General features: G+C 43.0%; 4 protein-coding genes across 4 annotated transcripts; 2 read left to right on the forward strand and 2 right to left on the reverse strand.

The window, feature by feature from the left end:
• Nucleotides 1-14: 14 nt before the first annotated feature.
• On the forward strand, nt 15-15,916 carry gemin5 (gem (nuclear organelle) associated protein 5). Its single transcript, XM_067491966.1, has 28 exons — nt 15-284; nt 1,384-1,538; nt 2,276-2,457; nt 2,588-2,739; nt 2,897-2,995; nt 3,202-3,334; nt 3,474-3,639; nt 4,288-4,500; nt 5,039-5,124; nt 5,782-5,864; nt 7,080-7,216; nt 7,477-7,550; nt 8,148-8,329; nt 8,440-8,579; nt 8,847-9,018; nt 9,128-9,340; nt 9,424-9,489; nt 9,577-9,699; nt 10,766-10,861; nt 10,988-11,125; nt 11,494-11,641; nt 11,731-11,850; nt 11,924-12,134; nt 12,893-13,159; nt 13,253-13,415; nt 13,494-13,977; nt 15,427-15,514; nt 15,664-15,916. Exons 1-28 carry the CDS (start codon nt 143-145, stop codon nt 15,823-15,825), a joined length of 4,395 nt encoding a protein of 1,464 aa, XP_067348067.1. The 5' UTR covers nt 15-142; the 3' UTR covers nt 15,826-15,916.
• Nucleotides 15,917-16,241: 325 nt separating this feature from the next.
• cnot8 (CCR4-NOT transcription complex, subunit 8) lies at nt 16,242-21,510 on the reverse strand. The gene is made up of 7 exons (XM_067491968.1): nt 21,364-21,510; nt 19,986-20,197; nt 19,110-19,303; nt 18,429-18,590; nt 17,898-18,042; nt 17,426-17,536; nt 16,242-17,015 (listed from the first exon to the last, which is right to left on the reverse strand). Exons 2-7 carry the CDS (start codon nt 20,100-20,102, stop codon nt 16,887-16,889), a joined length of 858 nt encoding a protein of 285 aa, XP_067348069.1. The 5' UTR covers nt 20,103-20,197; nt 21,364-21,510; the 3' UTR covers nt 16,242-16,886.
• Nucleotides 21,511-23,530: 2,020 nt separating this feature from the next.
• LOC137108082 (histone H3) lies at nt 23,531-24,283 on the reverse strand. Its single transcript, XM_067492364.1, has one exon. It carries the CDS (start codon nt 24,175-24,177, stop codon nt 23,767-23,769), a length of 411 nt encoding a protein of 136 aa, XP_067348465.1. The 5' UTR covers nt 24,178-24,283; the 3' UTR covers nt 23,531-23,766.
• A 125-nt stretch (nt 24,284-24,408) lies between these two features.
• LOC137108083 (histone H2A-like) lies at nt 24,409-25,446 on the forward strand. The gene has a single exon (XM_067492365.1). It carries the CDS (start codon nt 24,554-24,556, stop codon nt 24,935-24,937), a length of 384 nt encoding a protein of 127 aa, XP_067348466.1. The 5' UTR covers nt 24,409-24,553; the 3' UTR covers nt 24,938-25,446.
• Nucleotides 25,447-25,580: the final 134 nt, after the last annotated feature.

A 25,580-nucleotide genomic window follows, 5' to 3' on the forward strand; every position in this document is an offset into this window, starting at 1 on the left:
ATTAGCACCGGCATGATTTACGACACCACGTTGACCGTACGGCTGCTAATGTGGTACCTACGAAAGAGTATAGAGAAGTTCCATCTTTTGCATTTCAGACTAAAAAGAAAAATACTACTTTTTTGAAACGGTCTGAAGCGTCATGCACGAAAGGTTGCTGCCCGCCTCCCCCAACTGGTACTGCTCCCGCTGCAGTGATGTCAACAGCAGCGGTTTATTGGGCGTCGGAGCTAAAAACATCATTTATTTGATTGACGTGTCTGCACTTTGCTGCAGGGTCGTAGGTGAGTCTGCTGTCACTGCTGCACATCACATCGCTATCTAATAAACTTTATAGTTTGTTTGTTTTTTAGCCAAGAGACACGTACATCACAGATACAAGTTGGGTTAAGCTGATCAGATCATCTGAGCTGTGATGATTAGAGTCTGCACTGAAAAACATTCACACACATGGATTATTGACAGGAAAAGTAACACATCTTCATCCTGAACTATTATAGTTATTGATTGAGCATTAAGACTTGTGTCAGAAAACCCCAAACTATCCACCGTGGGTGAGTGGGAGAGTTTCTACAGTGCTGTCCACAGTTTTTAAGAGTAATTCAAATCAAGCAGTCAACAGTGTCGTCTGTGCACAGCATTATCTTGCTGTTAAATATTCAAAATGTCATTTGACATGACATTATCGAAGACATTACATAATTGCCTTTGAGGATTTTAAGGCTAAGTGGCTTTGAAGTTTGCCTGACCAGGATATAAGGGAGCAGCATTTTGCTTCCATTTTGCTTTAGCTATTTCAGCAAAAACCGTTAAGCTTTTTTGAGTTTTGCTTGGAAAATCCTTTCACGGTGATTTTCTTTTTGAAAATTATTTTCCTTGCTCTTTATGATTCTCTAAGGTCTTAAACTGAGTGTGTAAACTACCATGGGCTCAATATTGTCATAAACTGGCACCATATAAATAAATAAAATTGGATTGACTGTGTTTAATCAGCAATATAGACTTTAGCCGTAGGAAAAACTGTAATATGTGTGAATATATTGTGTGAATAAAAAAAAACCCAGCTCATCTCTTTGTTTTTGTTGGTTTTATTAGGTTTTTGTTGGGTATCTTCTGCCAGATCATGTCGTGTGTGTGCTCTCTCTGACTCCATGGTCTCCGTCAGTCTCAATTTAATTATGTGATCCAGGAAACTGCAGATTGATTTGACTGAAAGCACAGCTAAAAGACACCTATCAGTTTGATGTCGTTGTGGCTCCTCTCTTTTTTCTGACATAACTTGTAACTCGCAAAAGTCATAAAATAAAAAGTAAATAAGGACTGACTAATGACTTTTTCTCGTCTTTGCATTGTGACGACATCCATGTCCCTTGTGTTTTCCAGGTGAGCTCGTGGGCCAAAAAGACTTGGTGTCAGGCTTTTCATTCTGTCAGCACGCGGGACAGAGCCACGTTTGTGTCAGCTCCTCCACTGATGGAAGTATTCGCTTCTGGGACTCGGACACCAAGGCTCTTGTAAGAGAGCATGCAGCTCATCAGGTGATTGTCAGCTGTCCTGTGCTGATGTTTCATTATTGCTGCAGAAACCATGTGTGTTCGCAATACGCTAGCGGCCTTCCACCAATCAAGCTGCCACAGAAGATCCACACCCTCTATACTCCTTAGAATTGGGGCAGCTGGGATTTCATGTGAACAGCTTGCCTCTGACACTCTGTAGTGAACACTGTCAGCCTGTGTTTGTGTTTTGGGTGCAATGACAGCAAGAGGTACAGTAACGAGGAGGGAGCAGTCTTTGCCTGTCAGACACTGTCAGACATTTTGGTTTCAGTGCTGCCACAGTGAGCTGTCGAAAAGGAGGTTGAGCATCTGAACTTGACAGACTTTGGAGGACAGTCTTCTGCAGAGAGGCAAACGGAGAAAAAGATTTCTGTAGTTGGTGTCCAGGCAACGTTTCTGCGGTGACTCCTGTCCTTAGGGCAGTTTAAAAACAAGTGTCAAAGTTATAGAGTAGCTTACCTAATTATGTTTTCTTATTTTCTTGAAATGGCTCTGACAAGTTTTTATAATATTTGACTATAATGTTGTACCATAGTTTACCTTGACAAATGAAAGCTGTAGGCTGGTTAGGTGGCACCATGAAAGTGACAAGTGAGAAAACTAGTACTAGTGTGTAAAAGTGTTTTTGCGTTTTGTGTTGGACACAAAAACCTTCCTTTAATCCGAGGTGGATTGTTTTGAAATCGGGGTCACTGACGTAGTTTTGTCCACACACGCAGAGTCCAGTGTCAGCGGTGCACTGGTCCCCAGTGGATAAAAACCTTGTGGTGTCGGGGGATGAGAAGGGCATCGTCATATGTCACTGGTACAACACTGGAGACACCACTAGCTTCTTCCCTGAGCCCAGGACCATCTTTTGCCTCACCTGCTCGCCGCACACCTGGAACTGTGTGGCTGTCGGGTAAGAGAAACCACTGGTAGATTGTGATTCCAACAGTGATTTTCTTCTAAACAGAAACTTGCCGTTATAACTTGTGCAGTGTGTGAAAACCTTAATCGTTTAATTGGCACATATTATTTTTCCCTTAAAGGTACAAAGATGGGATGATTGTACTGATTGATGTGAGCAAGAAGGGGGAGGTGATGCACCGTCTCCGTGGACACGATGACGAGATCCACTCACTAACTTGGTCCCCAGTGGACAGGGAGGACTTCCTCTACAGCAAGCCTGAGGACTTTGAAGGTGACAATGTGCCATTACTTCATAGGAACAGCAGTCATACAATGGTTTTGTGCAGTTGCAACTTTTTGTTACTTTTATTAGATTTTGCCAAACAGAGAAAACAATATTAAAAAAAACTTTAGTTATTTACTTACTTTACCTTTTTTTTCTCCTGTAGCATCAACTGGAGCATCTGCAGAGGGGGAGAGGGGCTGTTATCTTGCCTCGGGGAGCAGAGACCAGACAGTGAGGATCTGGAGCACAGCGAAGGGCAAAAGTGAGAGATCGAGCCAAGTTTGGACCAAATGAGATTTACTCTTTTTATAGTTGTGGTACAGTAAAGCAAAAGAAAGAAATCATTAAGTTTGAATAGAGGATTCTCTGATTGATAAAGCTACTCATGCTATTTTGTCATTTAAGGATAAATTGAACTTTATGAAACATAGAGGATGATAAAAGGATTTAATCTCTTTCCTGTTGCAGGCGTAATGACTCTGAAGCTGCCATTTCTAAAGAAAAGAGGCTCTGCTGTTGATCCCGGGTTCAAAGAGAGACTCTGGCTCAATGTCCACTGGCCAAAGGGACGAACGACACAGCTGGTGTCTAGCTGCTTTGGGTACATGCACATCTTGCAATAAGACACCACTTATTTAATCATTTTGTTCATAACTTGGAGCCAAAAGGGAATTTAATCATGTTTAAACAAATTATTTTTAAGCTTGGGCTTGTGTGTGTGTGTGTGTGTCCGTCCTCAGTGGTGAGATGGTGTTGTGGGACTTGACCAGGTCCGGGAAGCAGCGATGGACACTGTTGGGGGCATCTTCAGAGGGTCAGAACCACAGCAGGATCGTCTTCAACACAAGCTCAGTTCAGCTGCAGGATGGCAGAGAGCTGCTCATCAGCACCTCCATGGACAGAGAGGTGAGCCTCAACATCTGACAGACACCGCAGTTTATATTTTATAGACTCTACACATACTGTATGTATAATGTATATTATTGGTGCTTTGAGAGATTTGAAGGCTGAAATACCAAATCACAGCCCAGAATATTTTGCTGTACAAATGCAAATCTGTGCGTGAGAGGATTTATTTGACCTTTTTTTTGTTTAAGAAAAGGCAGAAAGTGTAAGAGTTGATAAAAAGAGGAGAAGCCTGGATGAATTTCAGTGGAAAATCATTTTTTCAAAACGCTTTTAATAGTGGATCTTACAAGGCAAAGAATCCACAGGTTTTCTGCAGCAAGCATGAGGCAGAAATTCTTCCTTTTTCTCTTTTAGTTTTTGCTTAGAGGTAACGGCACCTTTAAAGCACATTACTTACGTTGATCCAGACAGTCGTACTATATGCTAAACTTTGTGCTTAGTTAGCAACGGAGTTCAATCAATCGCCTAAATGTTGGCAAGAAAACAAGTGTATTTCTCAGTGTCAGACTGTTGTTTAGGTGTGAATTTCAACACACCGGCATCGTGCTGACAAAAGTATTTCATTAAAGTTGGTTCATCTTTGTTTTTATGAAGTGAACCTGTGGAGGAAGTGGTGCGTTTTCAAAGAGCCTCCCGACTTTTCAGATTAAATGCTGGGACCTGGCCTCTCTGGACTGCTGCTGGACTCTGCCCACCCTGGGGGGGTTCGTTTACACCCTGACCTTCTCCCCTGTTGGTGCAGGGTGTCTGGCGCTGGGTGTTGGTGACAACATGATCCGGGTGTGGAACACGCTGACCACCCAGAACCAGTACGACACTAGGTCCTTCTGGCAGGGCATCAAGTCGAAGGTCACGGCGGTAAGATGTTCAGGTTCCTTCTGGTTCTGTCTAAAGAGTTCAAGTTCAAGCTTGTTTGCTTCGTTTTTAGTTTAACAAAGTATTGAATTGCATTCTATCGTAAATATCCTTTTATCTGTGGATTGACTTCTTATCCATGATGTACAAGCTGCATATGTAGAATTGATGAATACTAGTAGTTAGAATTCATACAGAGGCTTTTGAAATGGATTAGAGTGACAAAATCCCAGAGCAAGAAGACAATGACATTTCTCTGCTGCTTTTTAATAAATTCCTCAGCTGATAAGACCACATTCTCCCCTATCAGCGACTCTCGGCCAAACAATTTAACAGACATTTGTAAACTTGCTTTGAACTGAGCCGTGTGCTTCAATAAATATAAATGTTTTTCAATTTTTCATTCTAATCTTTAAACCCCCATTATGTCTGAGGCTAACGACAGAGGCTGAATCCTATCAGGCCTCTACTCAGAAACTCTTGGATGATATTATACAAAGCTCCTGTGATAACCGGAGTAAGAAACGTTTCTTCATTGCAGCTGGCATGGCACCCGAACAGAGAAGGATCCTTGTCTTTTGGAACAGATGATGGTAAAGTTGGAATCTACGATGTCTTCTCAAACAAGTAAGATTCACTATTTAAATGTCCCGTTTTTGAGTCCCGAGAAAACCTCCTGTCTCAGCCCGAATGCTGTTATTTCTGTAGCTGTGTCTATATTCAGGGGCCACATCCCTCGAAGGCTGCATTCTAATCATTTGCTAATATGTGTGTGTGTGCATACAGGGGTAAAGTTTAAACATTGTGTTTGGTGGATCTGTAAAAGGGAGCGAGACATTAAGTAGGAATCTTCCAAGTTGCAGCATATCAGTGTAAAATTCTCTTTATTTGTTATTATCTTTTAAATGCATATTGACAGGAAAACTCAAAGAGGGAGATTTGTGCAAAAATGATTTTGTCCCCCATCACTTTTTTTAGAGGAGCATCTGTAAGGCCAGTATGAGGGGCAGGACTGATTCCTGCAATTAAAACCTGTGTCGGTGTTCATGTGGGCGCCTGACTGTTGTTTTTATAAAAGACTGGAAAAATTGTGAACCTGTCCTTTAAGTTTGGAAACTTTCAGTGGAAAAAAAGTCAAAAGTTAAACAATTCCATGTCTTTTATTTTCTGGGCCCCTCGTGGTTTCCTCTAATAATCCCTCGAGGCCCCTGAGTCCCATTTTCCTGCAGCTGTTCACATCCTTTACTCCTGACTGGTCATTTGTTCTGCTTCATCTCCTCCCAGGCCTCCTCAGATATCGAGCTCCTATCACCGCAAAACCGTGTACACATTGGCCTGGGGACCCCCAGTCCCCCCGATGTCATTTGGTAAGTTCCTAATTAACTCTTAGTAACTGCTGCTGTTTGTTCTAAACGCTCTGACCCAGCAGAAACACCAGCAGCGGGACGCCAAAAAGCAGCGAGTCAGCGAGAAAACAGCCCAAACTTCTCTGCACGGCCTTTTGTAATCAACTCAGTAATTGAACGAGCTGAGAAAACACAGAGTGCTCACCTCCCCCCCCAACTTCAGCCACTCGTGGGAAAATCAAGACGTAGAAGTTAAATTTACCAGCTGTCGCTAGATGACATTTTGATTAGTGTATCAGTCACTCTCTGGAAGCCCAAAAAAATGCAAGCGTTGCCATGCCAACAATCTCCAGATGACACCTAAACGAACCAAAGGAGCAGTTGAGTTTATCACTGCTGTTGATTCAGATCACCACAATCCCTTTGGTGGTACAGTAGGTGGGACCAGCTGTTTCCTTCTTCACATTTGAATCCTTTACCCCGTATTAGTGCTCACTCACTGTGCAAACTAAACATTTCCGACCACCTGCTGTTTTCATGAAATGAGCAGAAACGGATAAATGCAGGTGATGCCAGTGTTTTCATATCAAATACATGTTTGATGGGAATGGATAAGATTTTAGTTCCATCATTGAATCTCTTTTCCGGTCTGATCCTTTACTGGTTACAATATTTATTGATGCCTGATCAGTATTCTGTGTTGGGGGGGTGGTGCAACTGAGCTGTGGTATCACCTCTGAGCCATGACTCCTTCCTGTCACATGTTTTTTGCTGTCACAACAACATGCTGCAATTGATTATGTCAGAACATAAGATTCTGATTGACTGGACAATTTGCTTCTATAGTTACTCGAAGACTAGAACCTATTCAGTTTTACACTTATTTCACTTTCATTTTGTAACATGGGCTTGTGGTTGCATGTGCATTATTTTCAGTGTGATCAGTATTTAGGAAATCCGGCTAAAGCTTTTAGAGTTCACTTGCGATAGGAGGGATTATGTTTAAAGGGATTTTTTTGTTTTTTGGAGAACATGGCATGAATGTGTGTGGGCCATCAAAGCGTTGCAATCAAAGCAAGGAAGCAATTAATTGCATGTGCGCATCATCACACAGGTGTAAAAGCTGGTGTAACAGTTTGGGGGGAAAAAAACCTTTAAGGGCACGTAAGTGTATCTTCTGATGTCTGTTGAGACGCCACCCTGAAAACTATCAATAATTTTCCGTGTGGCGCTCAGGTGCAGCAGGAGGAAAGTCGCCCTACAGCTTATACAGCTGCGCTGGCGAGGGCATCATCCTGCAGCACGACCCATCCAAGCTGAGCGGAGAGGCGTCGGACATCGACAAGCTGATCAGAGACACCAACAACATCCAGGTAAATCTGTGTAATGGGGTTGAGCTTAAAGTGTGTGTGTGTGTGTGTGTGTGTGTGTGTGGGTTTGTGCATCGTGGTGTCATCCTACAAAACAACAAGCATGTTTCCATTTGACCAATGATGGGTTTTCATGCCATAAAGTCACATTTTGATTCAATTTAAAAAACAAGTCAAAGAGCAATAGTTAGTGACCTTATCAGGTGACGCATGTTTGGAGGTAAATGTAACCAAGGAAGATTTGAATCTCTGCTTTCCAACAGCAAAAACTGTCTCCACACACCGACCTAAACTGGAAGCCAGATGGGAGAGTGGTCGCCATTGGCAACGAGGACGGGTGAGTGGAGACCACGACCTTTTCCCCAACATACCATCAGCCTGTGGAGCCCTTAGAGGGACTAACTGTCCACTGGCTGTGCTAAATTCAGGTTCTGTTGAACATCATTGGGACAGATTTCCTCGGTTGTTGATTGGGAGCAGAATAGAACAAAAAAGAGTCACCACTGGACTTGGATTCATTAAGTGTCCTGAAATACAACTTCCTCATATCTGCTGGGTGTGTTAACACGTGATTGGTTGCTAGAACTGTCATCATTTTTGACCTAAAAAGTGGTGTCATGGCATATGTGAGTTTATAGCTCATCTTTGCTGCCCCCAAGTGGGGGAAAAGTAAAGTTATCCGGCTTCAAAGAGCATTTTCTGGTAAACACTAAATGATGTGGCACAAATTCAGGAAAGACATGAAAAATCGTACATTTCCATTTGGAATTAGAAGATGAGATTGTTTCAGTTGTAACCAAGTAAGAGTTCTGAAAGCATAAACTGTGTTTTTTGGGGGTTTTATCAGTCACGGTCAGTTTTGATCTTTTGCATTGTGCTAACAAGTTTCCATGCTCGCTCTTTTAAATGGCTGACCGTTTGCTCTCTGCTGCAGCTGTATCGATGTGTATCAGGCTCCCAGTCTGAAGCTGCTGTGCAGCATCCAGCAGCACCACAAGATCATCAACACTCTTAGGTGGCATCATGACCACAGCTCCACACCTGAGCTACACTGCCTCCTTGCCTCAGGCTCCAGCAACGCTATTGTCTATGTGCACGATCTCCGCCCCATCATAGGTAGGAACAGACCTCAAGCACATTGTAAAACTCACTTATTCTGGTATGAATGTCACATTTCATTTGTGTAAGGGCTCAGTAGGTATTTACAGTGTTAAGCTTCTGTGCAGAGAATCCTCCAGACAGTCCTGTGGTGCTGACGGAGCCGTATCGCAGGCTTTGTGGTCACACAGCTAAAATCACCAGCATGGCTTGGAGTCCACACCACGATGCTCGGCTGGTCACAGTGTCCTATGACGGCACAGCCCAGGTCAGTGCCAGGCCAGTATCATGTGTATAAGCTGCACTCGAGTCTGACTGAATGAACACAAACTGGATAGCAACATACTGAGCCTGTGTGCCACAGGATCTTTCAGATTTGAATGGTTTGGATTTTAGTTTACTGATCATGACTCTTTTGATTAGTTCATACATCAGTTTTAAGTTCTTTCATATTTTTGATGGTATGTTTCTGTTGGCATCTTCCTTTGGTGCTGATTTTATTTCACACTGTTGGATGTTTTCCTCTTGTTGCCAGGTGTGGGATGTCCTGCAGGAGGTAGCTGTCTCTAACTATCGAGGTCATGTTGGCTATCTTCTGTGCGTGGACTGGTCTCCTGTGGATCCGGATGTGGTCTGGACTGGAGGGAAGGACTTCACTGTCCAGGAGTGGAGAGTCTCCAAACAAGAGTTTACAAAACCACCTAAAGGTGAAAGTGAATCTCACCGTCTGTCGCACAGTCTCAAACACTCACAATTAAGTTAAAGAAAAGTTCCCTGACCAGCTGCACTGTAACGTCCACATGCTTGTCCTTTCAGGGAAGAAGATGGTGGACCTCAAGGAGAAGATGAAGGCCAACCCCAAGCAGAAAAGGAAAAACAGGAAGGTGTCGGGGGCAGGAGGAGCTGCAGCTACAGAGATGAACGGAGATCCAGCTGCAGGAGGAGAGAAGGTTGTGACGGGACAAGGGCTGTCGGAGGAAGAGGAGGAGGATTTAGGTGGCTTGACAAATAGTCCTGTACCTCTGCCAGGTAACAGAGTAAAGGACAACAACTGTGACAGACACAAAAAACAAAAGAGGAAGTTTTAAGCTCCTTTTGACATTTTGTTTCAGCTACTTTGGACACACAGCGGAAATCCTCTGCTGCTCCTGCTCCTGTAAAAAGCAAAGACAAACCAGGTACCATTTTAATTTTACTAAACAACTTGTAGCACATTTTTGAAATATTGTACGAATGTTCCTGTATGTAACTTTGTTCATTTCCAGACACAAACCTGCTAAAGAAGAAGAAGCCTCGCTCTATGCTGCCACTCAGTATGTCCATGGACCATCGGCCCAAAGAGGAGCTGCTGCAGGACTGTGTCACTCTGGCTGCAGTCAAACACAATAGTGAGTCTTCTCCGATCGGACGTTTCTAGATGAAGGGTGCTGAAAATTGCTAAATGGGAGTAGGATCATGGGTTTAAAACAAGCCAAGAAAACTCTTTGATTACCCATTAGTTCCTCCAGGAGTCGATGTTTAGTCGATTCCGGCTATTTGTCGAAGTGTCTCTGGGCAAGACACTGAACACCCAGCAGCCCATTCCCATCCCCAGCTGTGCAGTGCTGGTCCAAGCCCGGTAGAAATTGGCGAGGGTTGCGTCAGGAAGGGCATCCGCCGTAAATCTGTGCCAAATCAACATGCGGACAATGATCCGTTGTGGCGACCCTGAACTCACGGGATAAGCCGAAAGGACAAAAGAAAATCTTTTTCCACTGATTATTATTATTTTTTTGTTGAAATAACTTTTGCTGTAGCTGAATGTGCTATGTTGATAAAAAAAAAAGGTCATTGTTTCACTCTTTCTGCCATTTCCAAACTTTTGCACCAAAGTGTAACAAAGGTTACTGCTAAATACCATGAAAGACATTTTCCTGATGGGCCTGCATAGTGCACAGCGTCGGACACAGCTGATCCTCTGTGACAGAGGATGTTTTGTACAGAGTTTTAGCAAATTTTTGGCCAATGTTCTTGCAGAAAACGTGTAAAAGAATAGTAACATGAGGTGGAGGTTTTTAAATAAAAGTGCAATCCTGATAGACTTGGACATCGCCATAGTAACAGCCAGTATTTTGTTGCAACCACAATGACAATAAACTTGTTGGAGTGTAGCCTGGATTTATTGGAAAGGTAAAATTGAATTGTGAATCGACTGAGAATTGGGCCATGACAGTCGAGCAAAGATATGTGAAAACCGTGCAACAAAACAAAATAATCTACAAAATGTTACCGTGCAACAGGAAACGCAAACAACAACCAGTGAGAACTGTATGAAGCTACACAAGCAGTTACAACTTTTTTGGTACATTTTGGTATAAACGTCACAGAAGCAGGAAATAGACATGTCACATTAGGGCATTAACCTGTGCTGTGTGTGTGTGTGTGTGTGTGTGTGTGTGTGTGTGTGGTTTCCAGCGCCCCCTGCAGGATGCGTCCCAGGCCAGGGAGACCACATTCATCTGGGCCTGTTTGCTGACAGACAGGCTCTGCACCGCATGTTTGAGGCAGAAGGTCTGAAATAACTGTTGTTTATCAGCCTGAACACACACACACTCATTCCCAGGTGTAAATGCTCTCTGGAATCAAACAGGCGTTGTGTCTTTCTCTGTGTGTGTATGTGTGTGTGTTAATCTTCAGTGCAGGCTCATATGGAGGCGGGTCACTATGACTCTGTTGCGTATCTGCAGCTGTGGAGTGGGGACCTGGAGGGGGCACTGCAGCTCGCCACAGAGAAAGGAGAGCTGAATGACCACCTGCTCTCCATCGCACCTATGGGTAACACCTTTTATTTTATCAGCTGACTTAGAGACTTTGGCTCAGAAACTCTCTCAGTTTATCTTTGACTGAATTATGTTTAGTTAGTTTAATAGCTGTGGTCTTTATAAAGAGCAGCTTGGTTTTGATCTGTATTTGTACGTTAAGAATAAATAGTAAATCAGTATGTTTTATTTCTGCCTGTAATCATTTTATTTGGTATATTGAATTGTTTTGATTCTCGTAGTTGTGAGAATTAATTTTTCTGTAAATGTATTTGAATACGTTTTTTGGTCAAATCAAGTTTTTTAAGCTTAAAAAAGTGGCTTAGTGCTAATTTCAAGCTGCTCGCAAAAAGGACGTAGACTTTGACTTTTGATTTTCCTCAGCCGGGTTCCAGGTGTGGAGTCGGACAGTGGAGGCCTACGCCAAGCAGCTGTGTCTGCAGGAGCAGTACCTGAAGGCGGCGTCCCACCTGTTGTCGGTTAACAAGCTGTACGAGGCCATCGATCTGCTGCGCTCTCACAAGCTCTACAGGTTCACATCTGCAGTCTGTCCTCTATTTACTGATTCGGGCCATGTAACACACAGTCGTGCTGATCCATGTGTTATGTGCTTCGTGTCAGGGAGGCTCTAGCTCTGGTCAAAGCCAGGCTTCCAGCAGACGACCCCATCCTGAAGGAGCTGTACACGTCCTGGGCCACCGTGCTGGAGAAGGACGGACATTACTCTGCTGCTGCAAAATGGTGAGACTCCACTCTTCATCTTTAAACCTCTTAACAAAACATTCTCTGAATTATTTTTTTCCTTGTCTCACAGCTATCTGGCCACCGGCGCCAGTTTTGACGCAGCTAAAGTCATCACCAGGAAAAACGACATCGCCTCGCTGATGACGGCAGCCAGTCTAGCCAGAATCTCCGGGGAGGCCGATCTGGCTCAGTCACTGGCACTGAGGTGCGCCAAAGAGCTGGCCGGTGCTCAAGACTGGGTCGGAGCCCAGGAGGTTCTGAGCTCACAGGACAGTCTGTTGGTCAGTGGCAAAAACATCATGAACACAGGAAGAATATTAAAAGCAACAGCAACTCATGCACACATGCAAACTAAGACCCACAGCGTTTCGCCTTGAACAGTCGAGTAGATGACAGCGGTCAGAATTATTACAAGCTAATATCACAAGTTGAGTTGTTTATACTCCCATCATACTGTGTGAGGGCTTTCTGGCAGCACTGTTAGCGTTCATCCATTCAAACATGGAACATGAGTCATTTCCAGAAAAAAAAATCGGCTCTGTGTTTTAAATACTTAAAGAATATGATGTCATCTTCATTTACAAGCTGCTCTGGAAAAGCAGGTTGACCATGATGATATGAAATAATCTAAACTGAACGTTTCCAAGTGATGTCATCTGGAGGCATTTTTCAGCCAAAAGAAGGGGGATATTTTAGGTTAGGGAAGTCAGAGAGAAGTTCAAAAGCATTATTGTGTATTTACACCCTAAATTAAAGCCATGGGGAACAAGTTGGAAATTGGTGAAGTCGTCCTTTAATCTTTGCTAAACTGTGAACCTTTTTACACCACAGAGCTGGTGGTGAGCTAACGTTTTGGAGTAGATTTCTTCAAGGGCAACTGATTGTGTAAACACTTTCCCCCGATGTCTCATTCAAATCAGATTTAGCTCTTTATCTCTTCACAGTTTGCCACTTTACCAGCAAAACCAGCAGCGGGTTTTACCTGGTCTCAGGTGAAGTGGAGCCACTGAACTGACCAACTGATTTCCATCTCCTGCAGGTCCACAGGCTGCATCTCTGTGTTGCTGAGCTGCTGGTGGTGATCCTGGCGGTCTCCAAAGTTGTACCTCAGACCTGTGTGTCCAATCACTCATGGGCTTCCCCTGGCGAGCGGCACGTCCCTTTGCTGGACCATGTAAGAGACGTGTGGGAGGAGCAGTTTGCCGTTTCCCAAAAGTCAGAGGGGCGTCACAGCGCAGTGACTCTTCTGCAGGAACTGATGACTGTGGAGAGTCCAACACCCACTGCCAACATTCCCCTCAGTCAAGTACAGAGTCCTGATTTGATGCAGTAAATCAGAAAAAGAAACTTGGACAGATCGATCACTGCTTCTAACACGTTTCTGTCTCCATCTTCCAAGGTGCTGCTGTATTCCTCTCTCCATCTGACCCGCTCTCTGTTGAGCTGGCTTTCTGGTGATAATGGACAGTTGATGACGGAGTTGTGTCAGGTGGTGGTTTGGCTCTGTGACGCTAGACATTTTATTGTCTCTGCAGAGCTCTGCAGACTCCTCTTCCCTGATGGTAGATCCCAGCGTTTTCTGAGGTTTTACATGTTCAGCCTTGAGGGTCACCACCATTAATATGCTTTTCTCTCTTTAGGTGATGTTGGTGGTTGTTCCTGGAAAAATCCCAAAACACTTGATAACACAGAAGAAGCCACAGCTGCTGTCAGCACTTTGCAGGCGTTCATCTCTTACCACCGCATGTACGAACGCTGGTGGAGCAGCTCAGCCGAGAGTCGTGAGATGGAGAAGAGCTGTTCCCGCTCAGCAACTGTCTCCTGTCTTGCAGATGAGATGAAGGAAGAGGCTGTGAATGGAGGACTGTCAGATTCAGGGGAGGACAGATGTTCACCAACCACAGGCTCAGATAAACTGGACTTTGACGTGTCGCTGCTTCTGTCTGAGCCTCACGCCGCCTGTCAGGCCATGCAGAGGTCAGTCAGGGAGATCCAGGAGCGGCTGTCTGCCATCGTGCTGCAGCACAGTCGTGTCCAGGGAGGGCAGCTCGATTCTTTGGATGAACCGGCTGTGGCTGAGGACATCTCTGGGGGCACAAGGGAGTCGACAGAGGCTGAGCAACGGTGAGGACTCTGGGGTGTTCGTCACTTCGTGGTGTTTGTAAATGTCATTAACTCAGAGATTTCATCCCCAAGAAACAACCAGCAGGTTGAGGAATCAATTTAACAACTATTAACCATTTTACTGCACAATGTAACCTGTGATACTTAAAGTACATTTATCTAAAGACTACTGTAAGTATCAGGTCAAAATGCTCAGAGTTTTGATCTTAAAATAAGATAAAAAGATTTTAACGCATATAAATGAATTTAAATATATGCGTTAAAATCTTGTTAAATACAGGAAACAAGTATCGGAGAATTTGAATGGTAAGGTACAAGTACCCCAGAATTGTTCTTAAACACAGTATATGAGTAAATGTAGTGTAAAGCTGTTAAAAGCTTCTCCTGCACACTTTGAAACCAAACAGTCGATCATTGGTCTCAAAGTATGCAGTTCATGGTTTGACTTGGTGCTTTGTTGCTGTCAGGAATGTAGTTAATATAAGGGTAGTGGAAGCTCGGCTAAGGGCAGAGGTGAACATTTGTGAGCAGCAATATGGTTTCATGCCTAGAAAGAGTCCAACAGATGCAGTATTTGCTTTGAGGATGCTGATGGAGAAGTACAGAGAAGCTCATAGGGAGTTGCATTGTGTCTTCTTAGATTTAGTGAAAGCGTATGACAGGGTGCAGAGAGAGGAGCTGTGGTATTGTATGAGGACGTCTGGAGTGGCAGAGAAGTATGTTAGAGTGGTGCAGGACATGTATGAGAGCTGTAAGACCGTGGTGAGGTGCTGTAGGTGTGACAGAGGAGTTCAAGGTGGAGGTGGGTCTGCATCAAGGATCAGCTCTGAGCCCCTTCTTGTTTGCTCTGGTGATGGACAGGCTAACAGATGAGGTTAGACAGGAATCTCCATGGACTATGATGTTTGCAGATGACATTGTGATCTGTAGTGAGAGCAGGGAGCAGGTGGAGGAAAATCTAGAGAGGTGGAGGTCTGCTCTGGAAAACAGAGGAATGAAGCTTAGCCGCAGCAAGACAGAATACATGTGTCAATGAGAGGGACCCAGGTGGAACGGTGAGGTTACAGGGAGCAGAGGTGAAGAAGGTGCAGGACTTTAAGTACTTAGGGTCAACGATTCATAGGAACAGAGTGTGGAAAAGAGGTGAAGAGCCGAGTGCAGGCAGGTTGGAACAGGTGGAGAAAAGTGTCAGGTGTGTTCTGTGATAAAAGAGTATCAGCGAGAATGAAAGGAAAGATGTTCAAGACGGTGGTGAGACCAGAGATGTTGTTCGGCTTAGAGACAGTGGCACTGAAGAAAACACAGGAGGCAGAGCTGGAGGTAGCAGAGCTTAAGATGTTGAGGTTCAGGATCAGGAATGAGGACATCAGAGGGACAGATCATGTCAGAGATGTACCTGGGCTTTAGCTGTCTGACTGAAACTGTCCTGGTCTGTTTTCTCCTCCTCAGGTCTGATCAGCATGAGACTTTCCTCTCTCTGTCCAACAAGATGTCAGAGTACCAGAAACATCTGGCTGACCTGCCTGACACCATCAAGGTATAACTATATAAACACATCTAGTGTGAGGTTGGAGTTGCACGGAAAGACTTTGACCTGATAATGGAGCTAGACGAATAGTTCATGGGAGACACATTTCACTAAAACAATCACCTCCACTCAGCTGCTCTTCATATTTGTCCTTTCAGATTTATCCTCATCCAGATGTGGTTGAGTGCTGCCTGGTTGTCCTGCACTTCAGCAAGTCTTCATCCATGTGCGACTCTTTGCAACAAAAGGCCAAAGATCTGCTCCGTAAATATGCAGCAGGTGCATCCGTCCTGAAAGCCTCACAGCGATTCCTCACCTGAACCTGTCAGAGTCAGACTGACAGAAGCACTTCCACTGTACAGCTGTTTGTTGAATAAAAAAAAATTTTTTTGAATGGGGAAAAAAACGGAGCATACTGAGTCGGTCTGATTCTGCATCCAGCTGAGTGGCTTCAGTCAGAACGGCTTCATGCCCTGAAGCTGGAAGAGTATTAGCTCCTTACCCCCAGGAGATGGATGATAAGCAGGAATACAGCCCATGTCCTAACACGAGGCTTCTTGTTCTACACTTACAAAATCAGTATTTTTTTTCCCGCCTTCAGCTTCTCAAATCAGAGTTGATATTTTATAACTACAACATGAATATCTGGGTTTTGAGATGTTGACTGGCTCCTTCTGGAAAAAGTGTTTATGAAACACTTAATACATTTCCAAAAGTAATTAATTTGCAAAAGGCACCTTCTTGAAAAATATTTAAAATCCAAAGATACAGATTTATAACTACAATTTGTAAATTAAAAAAATCAAATACATTCAAAATACAAATCAATTTAATATACAACAGTTTAAAACTATGTTGAATGTAAAAACAATAGTAATCACAACATCTGTAAATGTGACAGTTTTGGTTGTGAACGTACGCAACTGTAGTAGTTTACCCACTGAAACACATGCATAACCAGTTATACATTGTTTACGTTTCTGAAAGTGGAAAAGAGCTAAAACATTTTTATTCTCAAAATTATACATTTTAATTTACAGGCCCCTTCCAGCATTAATTTAAAAAGAAAAACAATCCCTGTAAGTGAAGAGTCCTGCTTCCGAATGTGACTGTTCTGACAGTACAAAGCAGGAGCTGGTCCCACGCTGTAAAGAAGGGCGAATGCTGAAAAACAATGTTTCCGGACTATACGGCCGTACGCTTGGTAAAAGCCACTAAAAAGAAACGAGTGAGTCAGTGTAGACGGATCCACGGCCACCGAGTCCATTTGACAGTTGCTCAGGAAGGTAACAAAAGCTTCAGTCCTGTTGAGGGAGATCAGAGGAGAAATCTGCTGGTTGGGTTTTAAAACAAGTGCAGTCCCACTTGAAGAGTGGCTCACTCAGTGCTTGTTGTTCGTCTCCTCCTGGCCTGAGGTGGAGACGCCATTCTGCGGTTGGCTGGAGCCCGAACCCAGCCCGTACAACCTCCCACAATACTTTGCATCGTCAATGTTGTCTTCGAAGAAGAGCTGCAAAAACCAACGTTTCATTGGGGTCAATGAGGTGAACTTAAGCCAGTGTTGCACAGAATCAGCCAACAATTAAATAAACCTCCGTGAATCATGGGAAATTTGGCCCTGACGTGATCCTATCAACTTTGTCATTTCCTTCTTATTAATATACAAAGCTGTGATGATGTTTTGACCAAGTCTACGTTTCTGTTTCTCCAAGATATAAAATAAATTCAGAGAATTTTTGCTTTGGCAGTAAAAAAAGATTTGGGGGGGTTGACAATTTGTTTAGGTTGACCCCACGCTTGACCTTGCTACATGGCTGAAGCGTTGATTTGACTGTTTTACGTGACTTACAAAAAGCATTTCCTGTTTCTCGAAAACACCAATAAACCTCCCGCACTGATGCACACTGATTATGTTCATACCTCTTTCATCCTGAAGAAAGCCATACCAGTGAGCAGAGAATCCGATCCTGCCTGATGCTGCCGCCCAATCCGCTTCAGCTCCAGCTGGTCGGCCACTTCCTGTAGTCCTCCCTGCACAGATATACAAATGTGTGTTTAGTGGTGAAAGTAACCAAGTACAATTATGGATAATTCTATTTCTGCCATTTTATAATTAAATACTCCACTAAATTTATTTGCCAATTTCATTCACAGTTTACCCTCCTATAGTTTATTATTGCTAGACAAGACTTCTCTGGGAATGTTTTTAGCTTTGGTACATAAAGCTTTGAACTAACTGAATTTCTCCACTGTTGTGTTGCTACTGTGAATAGATGATCACAGAACGCTGTCTCTTCTTGTATGAACAAGTAGAGAATAAAATAACTTTCTCAACACGTATGACACAGTTACATTATAACTATTCTGCCAATAAGCCTCCAGACTCTGATACCTTTAGGTTTTTGCAGCTCTTCATCAGGTACTTGACGTCATAGATTGTGGGGAAGAACAGGTTGAGGATCTGAAAGAAGTCATGTTCCTCCTCAGGGAGCCGTGCATCTGTCAGAAGCTTCACCAGGTAGCCAAAGTCGTAGCCACTGAGAAACCCACAAAGCATTAGAACAAAAGTGATGTTACAGGGCAAAAGAATTAGGATACAGAGGTTTTTGTTGGTGTTTCTGTTAAAAAAAAAAAAAGGGGATTTAGGCTTCATTCTGACATATGCTGCTCAATGGGCTTATTTTTTATTTATAAGTGATCGAGAAATATCTTGCATGTAAAAACAAAGTCATTTTTGAAGGAAAAAAGGAACCTTAATACAAAAGGGGCCACAGTTGATATCCATCAGTAATTTAGAAGATGGATGCAAGAAAAGGAGCATAACTGTTTTATTTGTAAAACATTTAGGAAAATGTAGGATTGACGGTTGTTTTAAGTGGCATTAGAAAAGCACAGAACCCAAGTCAGGTCAGACAGAACTGACCTGTGGAATGAAAGCCACTTGACATCTTCACACAGTACCAGACCGGACGTCATGAGGAGCTCTGCGAAGTACAGTGTGTCGATTCCCTCCTCTTCGTGTTTCTTAAACTGGAGGCCTGAGTTCTGAAGCAGGTCTATGGAGTCCTGAGAGTACATGTCTTCTCTAAAATGGGTGAACAAAACAAAACAAAAAATCTTTCAAGTGAGGAAGGACGACCACAATATTCAATAATTTACTTATGGTCTAATCTAACAGACCTGCAATAAAAAGTCTTTTATGAAAGTGATTGTGTTCATGTTTCAGAGAGCTGTTGAACTGAGGGAGTATATCTTTTGTGCTGCCGTATTTCTGTTTTGTCCTCATTTATGTCAATAGACTAAATACCAGAAAAACCTCTTTGTCCTACTGTTGACTGGTGCTGCGTTATACAAACTCCATCCTACACAATATTCATGCAACTGAATCAGTAAAAACTAAAGGATTTATTGCTAAAGTTTCAGCTGAGTTTGGATACCAATGATTCAGAAAAATCTAACACTTTCTAACAATTTCAATATTAACTCTACTACTCACTAAAGGACAGACACTAACTACTGACTGCAATGGGATTAAAACAAAAACGTGAAACTATAGAATGCTTGCTTAATCCTTGAGGAGAGGAAAGGGCAGCGGGCCACCTACGTTAGGTTGAACTTGAAGTTGAACTGCCACGTCGTGGTCCCCGGGGGGTAGTCTCCTTCCTCGTTCATGAACGTGAGTCCGAGCTGGATGATCTTCAGAAGGTCGACGTTACACCTTAACAGCTGGTACTGGTAGTCCACTGTGCTGCGAAACTCGCCAATTGGTCTGACAACTACTCCAGGGAACTCTGTGTCCTGGTCAACAAAAAAAGAAAAAGGTTGATCAAATAAAACGTGACATTTGTTGTTTCCATGTACCTTCTTCGATTACGTCAGTTAGTAATTTTGTAGAGCAAACATCTCTTTGTATAGATTGACTAAAAACTAGGTTTTAACCCCGGCCTGTTTTAAATACATTCATTTGCAGATCGTGGAGAACAGCTGACATTCTCTCCACGAGCTGCTGGTCAAACAGCAGAGCAGCTTCAGCAAGAGGCTTCTTCAAATCCGCTGTGACAAAACGTTACAGGAGGTCATTTCTGCCAACAGCCATTATTCTGTACAACGACTCTGCTGTGCCAGGAGACAGATCTTCATCATTTCATCACAACATAACTACAATAACTAACATGCAACCACTGTTTCTGCATATGCACACGAGTACAAATTATTAACAGCATGTATTAAAGCATTTAAATGGACAATACAGGAACATATCTCTGGCTTTTTAGGACTGTTCACTTCACTAAACTGCACATTGTACAGTGTATTCATAGTTTCCTTTTTAATAATTTTAATGATATCTTATTACTTTGTGTAGACATACTGTATTATTATGTGTTAGAGTTACTGTCACAAAAATTTCCCTCTGGGGATTAACAATAGACAGATCTGTCTAGTATTATTTAACTGTGACCAACATCCACAGCGATCTTACCATGGCAATGTAATTGTAGCTTTGAATAATCTGCCGGATCTTCCTCATTTCGTCCTCTACATTGCTCGCCCAGACTTCACAAATTATCTGACTGGAATCTGTAAGTGCGGCTGGCATGTTGGCAGGTCAGGAAGAGAGCCAAAAACCCCAAGAATCCGGCAGTGCTTGCGAAGGCCACGAAAAAGAGGTCTGTGTGATGAAGAAAGAAAATTCTGGAAGAGAGCGAAATTCAAAGGTTAAGGTTTAGGTTTAGGGTACTTTTTTTGATCACTTATCGCTCTAATCATTCATCAATCTAATCATACACCAATAGATGACAATCATAAGCTCACAATGTCATGCCTATAAACTTGTTAAATGTTTTTAAATTTAAGTCTTCTGTGTAGTATTTGGTTAAAATAGACTTCTTAAAGAGTGAATCAAAGGCTAAGCTAACACTTATGATTTCCAAACGCAAACAAAAGCATTGTTTCGCTGCGTCTACATTTTACAGTTGAACACTACAGAGGATCCAAGCCTCAGGTTCTGTACAACGTACAATACACATTAACCCAAAATTCTATAAATGTCTTAGATTTATATAAAATCAAAATTCCAGATGCAGTTGCTGAACTGGTTAATGTTAACTTTGAACATTGAAACCAAAAACAAAGGCAAAATCCTGGTGTATATCAAAGGGTACAGAGTAGCAGAAGTGCGTGCAAACGAGAAAACACACACACACAGTAAGACACAGAAAAAAGCTTGAATTACATTCACACACTCCCAAGCAACAGAGCAGGAACTACTTACGTTATCATGCTAAGAAACTTTTGTAAAAAAGGTGCATGTTAAACTGTTTAATTATACAGACTCGTAGGAAGAGTTTTCATATTTACCATTCCATCATTTAAATCTAAAACATTGACAACAGGTGAAGAAGTTGAACTAACTTCACTTTGTGTTGTCATTGCCTCACTGTGAATTTTATCGTAGAAGTAACGTTAGAACATCAACTAGCTGCTGGTTGTTGTTTATAATAAAGGCTAATGCTAGTTACTGATCTCATGCCACGTAAGAAACTAAAGCCAAATTCGAGGTGTTCATCTGAATGGAAACAAGCGGGAATGTTTAGTAATGTTTTACAATTCGGGAAGTTATTGAAATTGACAATTTGATCGAAAATAAACGAATTACTTAAATCGTTAGCATGAGCGTCTAGCGGCTACAAGCTAATCCTCGCGTCACCGAGAAAGCTAACACCCACAACATCTCCGCTAAATTTAACAGCTTTGCTCCTTTGATCTTTTATTCATCTATTTAACGAAAACTTCACAAAGTGCAAACATATCAGAATACCCCTGTGTAACCAATCAGTAATAAAAACAAACAGTTTTACCCGATAATTCCCTCGACCTTTCAAGCTAATCGATAGCGCCTCCGGATCTTCTTCGTATTCTTCCGTCACTGCGTCTTCTTCTGTTTTTTTTTCTTTTTCCGATCACACATGTCCACACCGCCCCCTACTGATTCAAAGTTGAAACAGATATGTTTGTTTAGATTTTTTAGATTTTGACATATATTAGCTCTTCTGCCCCTCAAAAACAATTGAGGTGAATTTAATGTTTTCCACATTTTTTAACAACACGTTGTTTTAAAACTTTAAAGCCCAGTACTTAAATGTGTTATTAACGAATCCCAACAAAAGAATAAAACCAGCAATACATTTTGTCACATCATGGGTTAACTTATTCATCTCTGCCTCAAAGGTCCATTGTTGAGCAGACATATGTCAAGCAACAGGAAATAAAGGACCACACACACAGGTCAGACAGCATTTAACAAAGGTGACTTATGAGTTTCCATGTTCTCCCAGTATCTGTGGTGTCTCCGGGCGCTTGGAGATGCAAAGATCTGCAGGTCAGATGGCTTGGAAACTACATATTGCTAATTAGTGAGTATGAGTATTTATCTCTGTCTCTGCCCCGTGATACAATTGTCACCTGTGAAGGTTGTAGTTGGTCTCTCATCCAGTGTGAGATGGGATGGGACCTGACTGCCTTTAATCTTTTAAAAGCAGAAAATGAATCAAAAATTGATTGATCAATGCAACATTAAAATAAAGGTGACACAGGTTTAACCCCGGTGTTTGCCAAGTTTTAGAAATTCTTCTATGAGCCAACTAGGGTTTCCTCTATTTTTGTTTATATTTTGTATTGTATCTAATGCTTCATTAGATTAAGAAGCGTATGTATAAGTGTCTTGGTGACGTCATCAATGACGTCACACAACCACCTTTGAAGTTCGCTTTTTAAGTTTCTTTAACCAGTTATCGTAGAAACAATGTTATAGAAGTTTGCTACAGTAGAGGTAGTTCAGCTCAGTCTTTGGAAAGAACAGGCACAACAAACAAACATGCACTGCATGGTCCCAGTGCTTTCTGATGGTGAGATGGCCCCATGTCTGTTCATGAAACGTCTTCTCGGAAACTTTTGTTTCCCTCTCACTGCACTTTATTGTCCAAACCATTTTAAAGTCCAAAATCATAATACTGGGTTGTAGTAGACTTGATGCTAAGCACGCTAGAGCTAAAGCTGAGCTGGAGTTAATTACATTTTAAAGTTATATAAGTTATTTTAAGTTATATATATATATACATGAGTAAGAAACATACATTATTGAATGGCTGTGTGTCTTTATGAGCATTTGGGTTTGTAGTGAAGCAGTAGGGGTCTTTACTTCGTTCCCTCATACACTATTCTACAAATAACACACTGTTTGAAACAGGTCAAGAAAAAGGAAACTGACCCTCACAAAGACTCCTGCATCCATTGTGTCCTCTTCAACTAAACCTCTTTTTCAACACTGATGTGTACACGATATCTCCACTTATTACTGCCCCTCAGTCAGTCAAGGGAGACGCACTCCTCATTTATGCGGCAACAAGCAGAGTGGAACTAAAAAGGCAGAGGATTCTGGAAAAACTAAAAGGAAGAAAATTTGTAAAATCTTCAGTGCAAGAGTTGAGTGTATAACACGAGTGTTATATGAATGTGTGAACAGAAAACTAAATTATACTGTAAATAATCTAATAGGAGAGGAGAGAGAAATAATCTGGTAGGAGAGAGTGTAGCCAGACAACACAGGATGGTGGTGTGTAAAATGACTCTGGTGGTGAGGAAGATGAAGGGGTGGAAGTTGAAAAAGGAAGAATGTTGTGTAGTTTTCATTGAGGAGCTGACAGACTCTGGGTGGTCAGGAGCAGGGCCCCCAGCAGCCGACGCCTGGAGCAGCAAGGCTACAACGAACTACAAGCTTTTACCAAAGAGGAACTATAGCGTGGAGATTCTTGAAATGTGTTAACAACTTTTAAATTAAGCATCTACCATCGTTGAATTTTTCCCCCCCAACTGCTTTATCGTTATTGTAAATTAAAATGTTATTAGAAAATGGTCCGACAGAAAAGAGTTGAGGAAATACTGTTAAATTATCAGTTTCAACTCAATACATAAGGACAAGGTCTAAGCTGTGACTGAAACAGTGAGTGGGCTCTTTTGACATTTTGGGAAAAAACAATTATGAATGTAATAATGAATTAAATGAAGTGCTGAACCAGTTACTGTCAGCATCTACATGAATGTTAAAGTCATAATGACTTTACTGTACTTAGCACCAAGACAGACAGAAAATCAAATTAAATTTGTGCAACATTTTACAGAACGTGTAAAGTTAGGAAGTGTGTCTTTAGTAAAGGAAGTGGCTCTGAAAAGAGCCGTTGTGGTGGGTTTTGGGTAGGACCCTCTTACGCCCTCTCTCCGCGGATGCGGCGGGCCAGCTGGATGTCCTTGGGCATGATGGTGACCCTCTTGGCGTGGATGGCGCACAGGTTGGTGTCCTCGAACAGACCCACCAGATAAGCCTCGCTGGCCTCCTGCAGAGCCATGACGGCGGAGCTCTGGAAGCGCAGGTCGGTCTTGAAGTCCTGAGCGATTTCTCGGACCAGGCGCTGGAAGGGCAGCTTGCGGATCAGCAGCTCGGTGGACTTCTGGTAGCGACGGATCTCTCGGAGAGCCACGGTACCGGGCCTGTAACGGTGGGGCTTCTTGACTCCGCCGGTGGCCGGGGCGCTCTTCCGGGCGGCTTTGGTGGCCAACTGCTTCCTGGGAGCTTTGCCTCCGGTGGATTTACGGGCGGTTTGCTTAGTTCTTGCCATTTCTTTAGCTACTCTCTCTAAACTGGAGAAAAATGTAGAACAGATCTGCGAGCCGCTGCTCTTAAACCATAGGACGCGGCAGTGAACCGGTGACGCAGCGTTCGAGCTCCGGCTCCTGATTGGTGAGAGGCTCCTCCTGGAGCTCAGCTCCGCCTGGAGGAGAGAGTCTCCGCCTCGGTCTCCGCTGCTTATTGGACACAAGCTTGTTCAAACTGTGCGCCCAAATCCACAGCGGGCCGCCCTCTGCTGCGTTGCTGGAAGCCTCTTTTCTGGTTGGTCTGGCAGGAACCGTCGCGCTCCCCGCGGATATAAAAGAAGCTCTGCGCCGTAGAAGCGTGATTATTTTCTGAGTCTTAACTACAGAGATAAACTAACGATGTCTGGACGTGGAAAAACCGGTGGCAAAGCCCGAGCAAAGGCAAAGACCCGCTCCTCCCGTGCTGGGCTCCAGTTCCCAGTCGGTCGTGTCCACAGGCTGCTGCGCAAAGGCAACTATGCTGAGCGTGTTGGGGCCGGAGCTCCCGTCTACCTGGCGGCTGTTCTCGAGTACCTGACCGCTGAGATCCTGGAGCTGGCTGGAAACGCCGCCCGCGACAACAAGAAGACCAGGATCATCCCCCGTCACCTGCAGCTGGCTGTGCGCAACGACGAGGAGCTCAACAAGCTGCTGGGAGGAGTCACCATCGCTCAGGGCGGCGTGCTGCCCAACATCCAGGCGGTGCTGCTGCCCAAGAAGACCGAGAAACCCGCCAAGAAGTAAACGGGGACCCGCTTCAACCACCACAACGGCTCTTTTCAGAGCCACACACTTGAACACTGACGACAAATTTCCTTCATGATACAAATGAGACAAAAGTCACTGAACATCCACATGAGCTGAAACACACTAAGTCTTACTCTTCGGGAAAATCTAACAAACCATCACATCTGTGTTAAACTACACTAAACTCAGTCAACAACTAATAACTCACTGATCACTTTCCTGAATTTGCCCTGAACCTGCTCCACTTCCACTACGTTCATTATTTCACTACAAAAAAAAAATGGAGAAAAATATTCAGCCTTTTCTCCCCAGTTCCCTTTGTACAGCAGTGTGTCAAACATGAAGATGTTCTGATAATTATGTGATATGTATCCAATTATGGCCTACAAACTGAAAAATATTTATTTTGGATTTTCACATGAATCTAATTTGTGATTTGTTTTTTCTTTTTCCATAATCTTTCTCATTAACATGAGGACTTGTATTTCATCCTTAACCTTTGAATCTGGTTCTGGTCTGAGCTGATCCACTTGTTCTGTTTTGTCCTGCTGTAGTTTAGCTCCAAGGGTTGTAGATAATTGACAACATTCAAATATAAAATCCAAGAATGAAATCACTTAATGAATCTCTGCTGACGAAG

The sequence above is a fragment of the Channa argus genome, chromosome 22 (genome assembly GCF_033026475.1).
Source record: "Channa argus isolate prfri chromosome 22, Channa argus male v1.0, whole genome shotgun sequence".
NCBI lineage: Eukaryota > Metazoa > Chordata > Actinopteri > Anabantiformes > Channidae > Channa > Channa argus.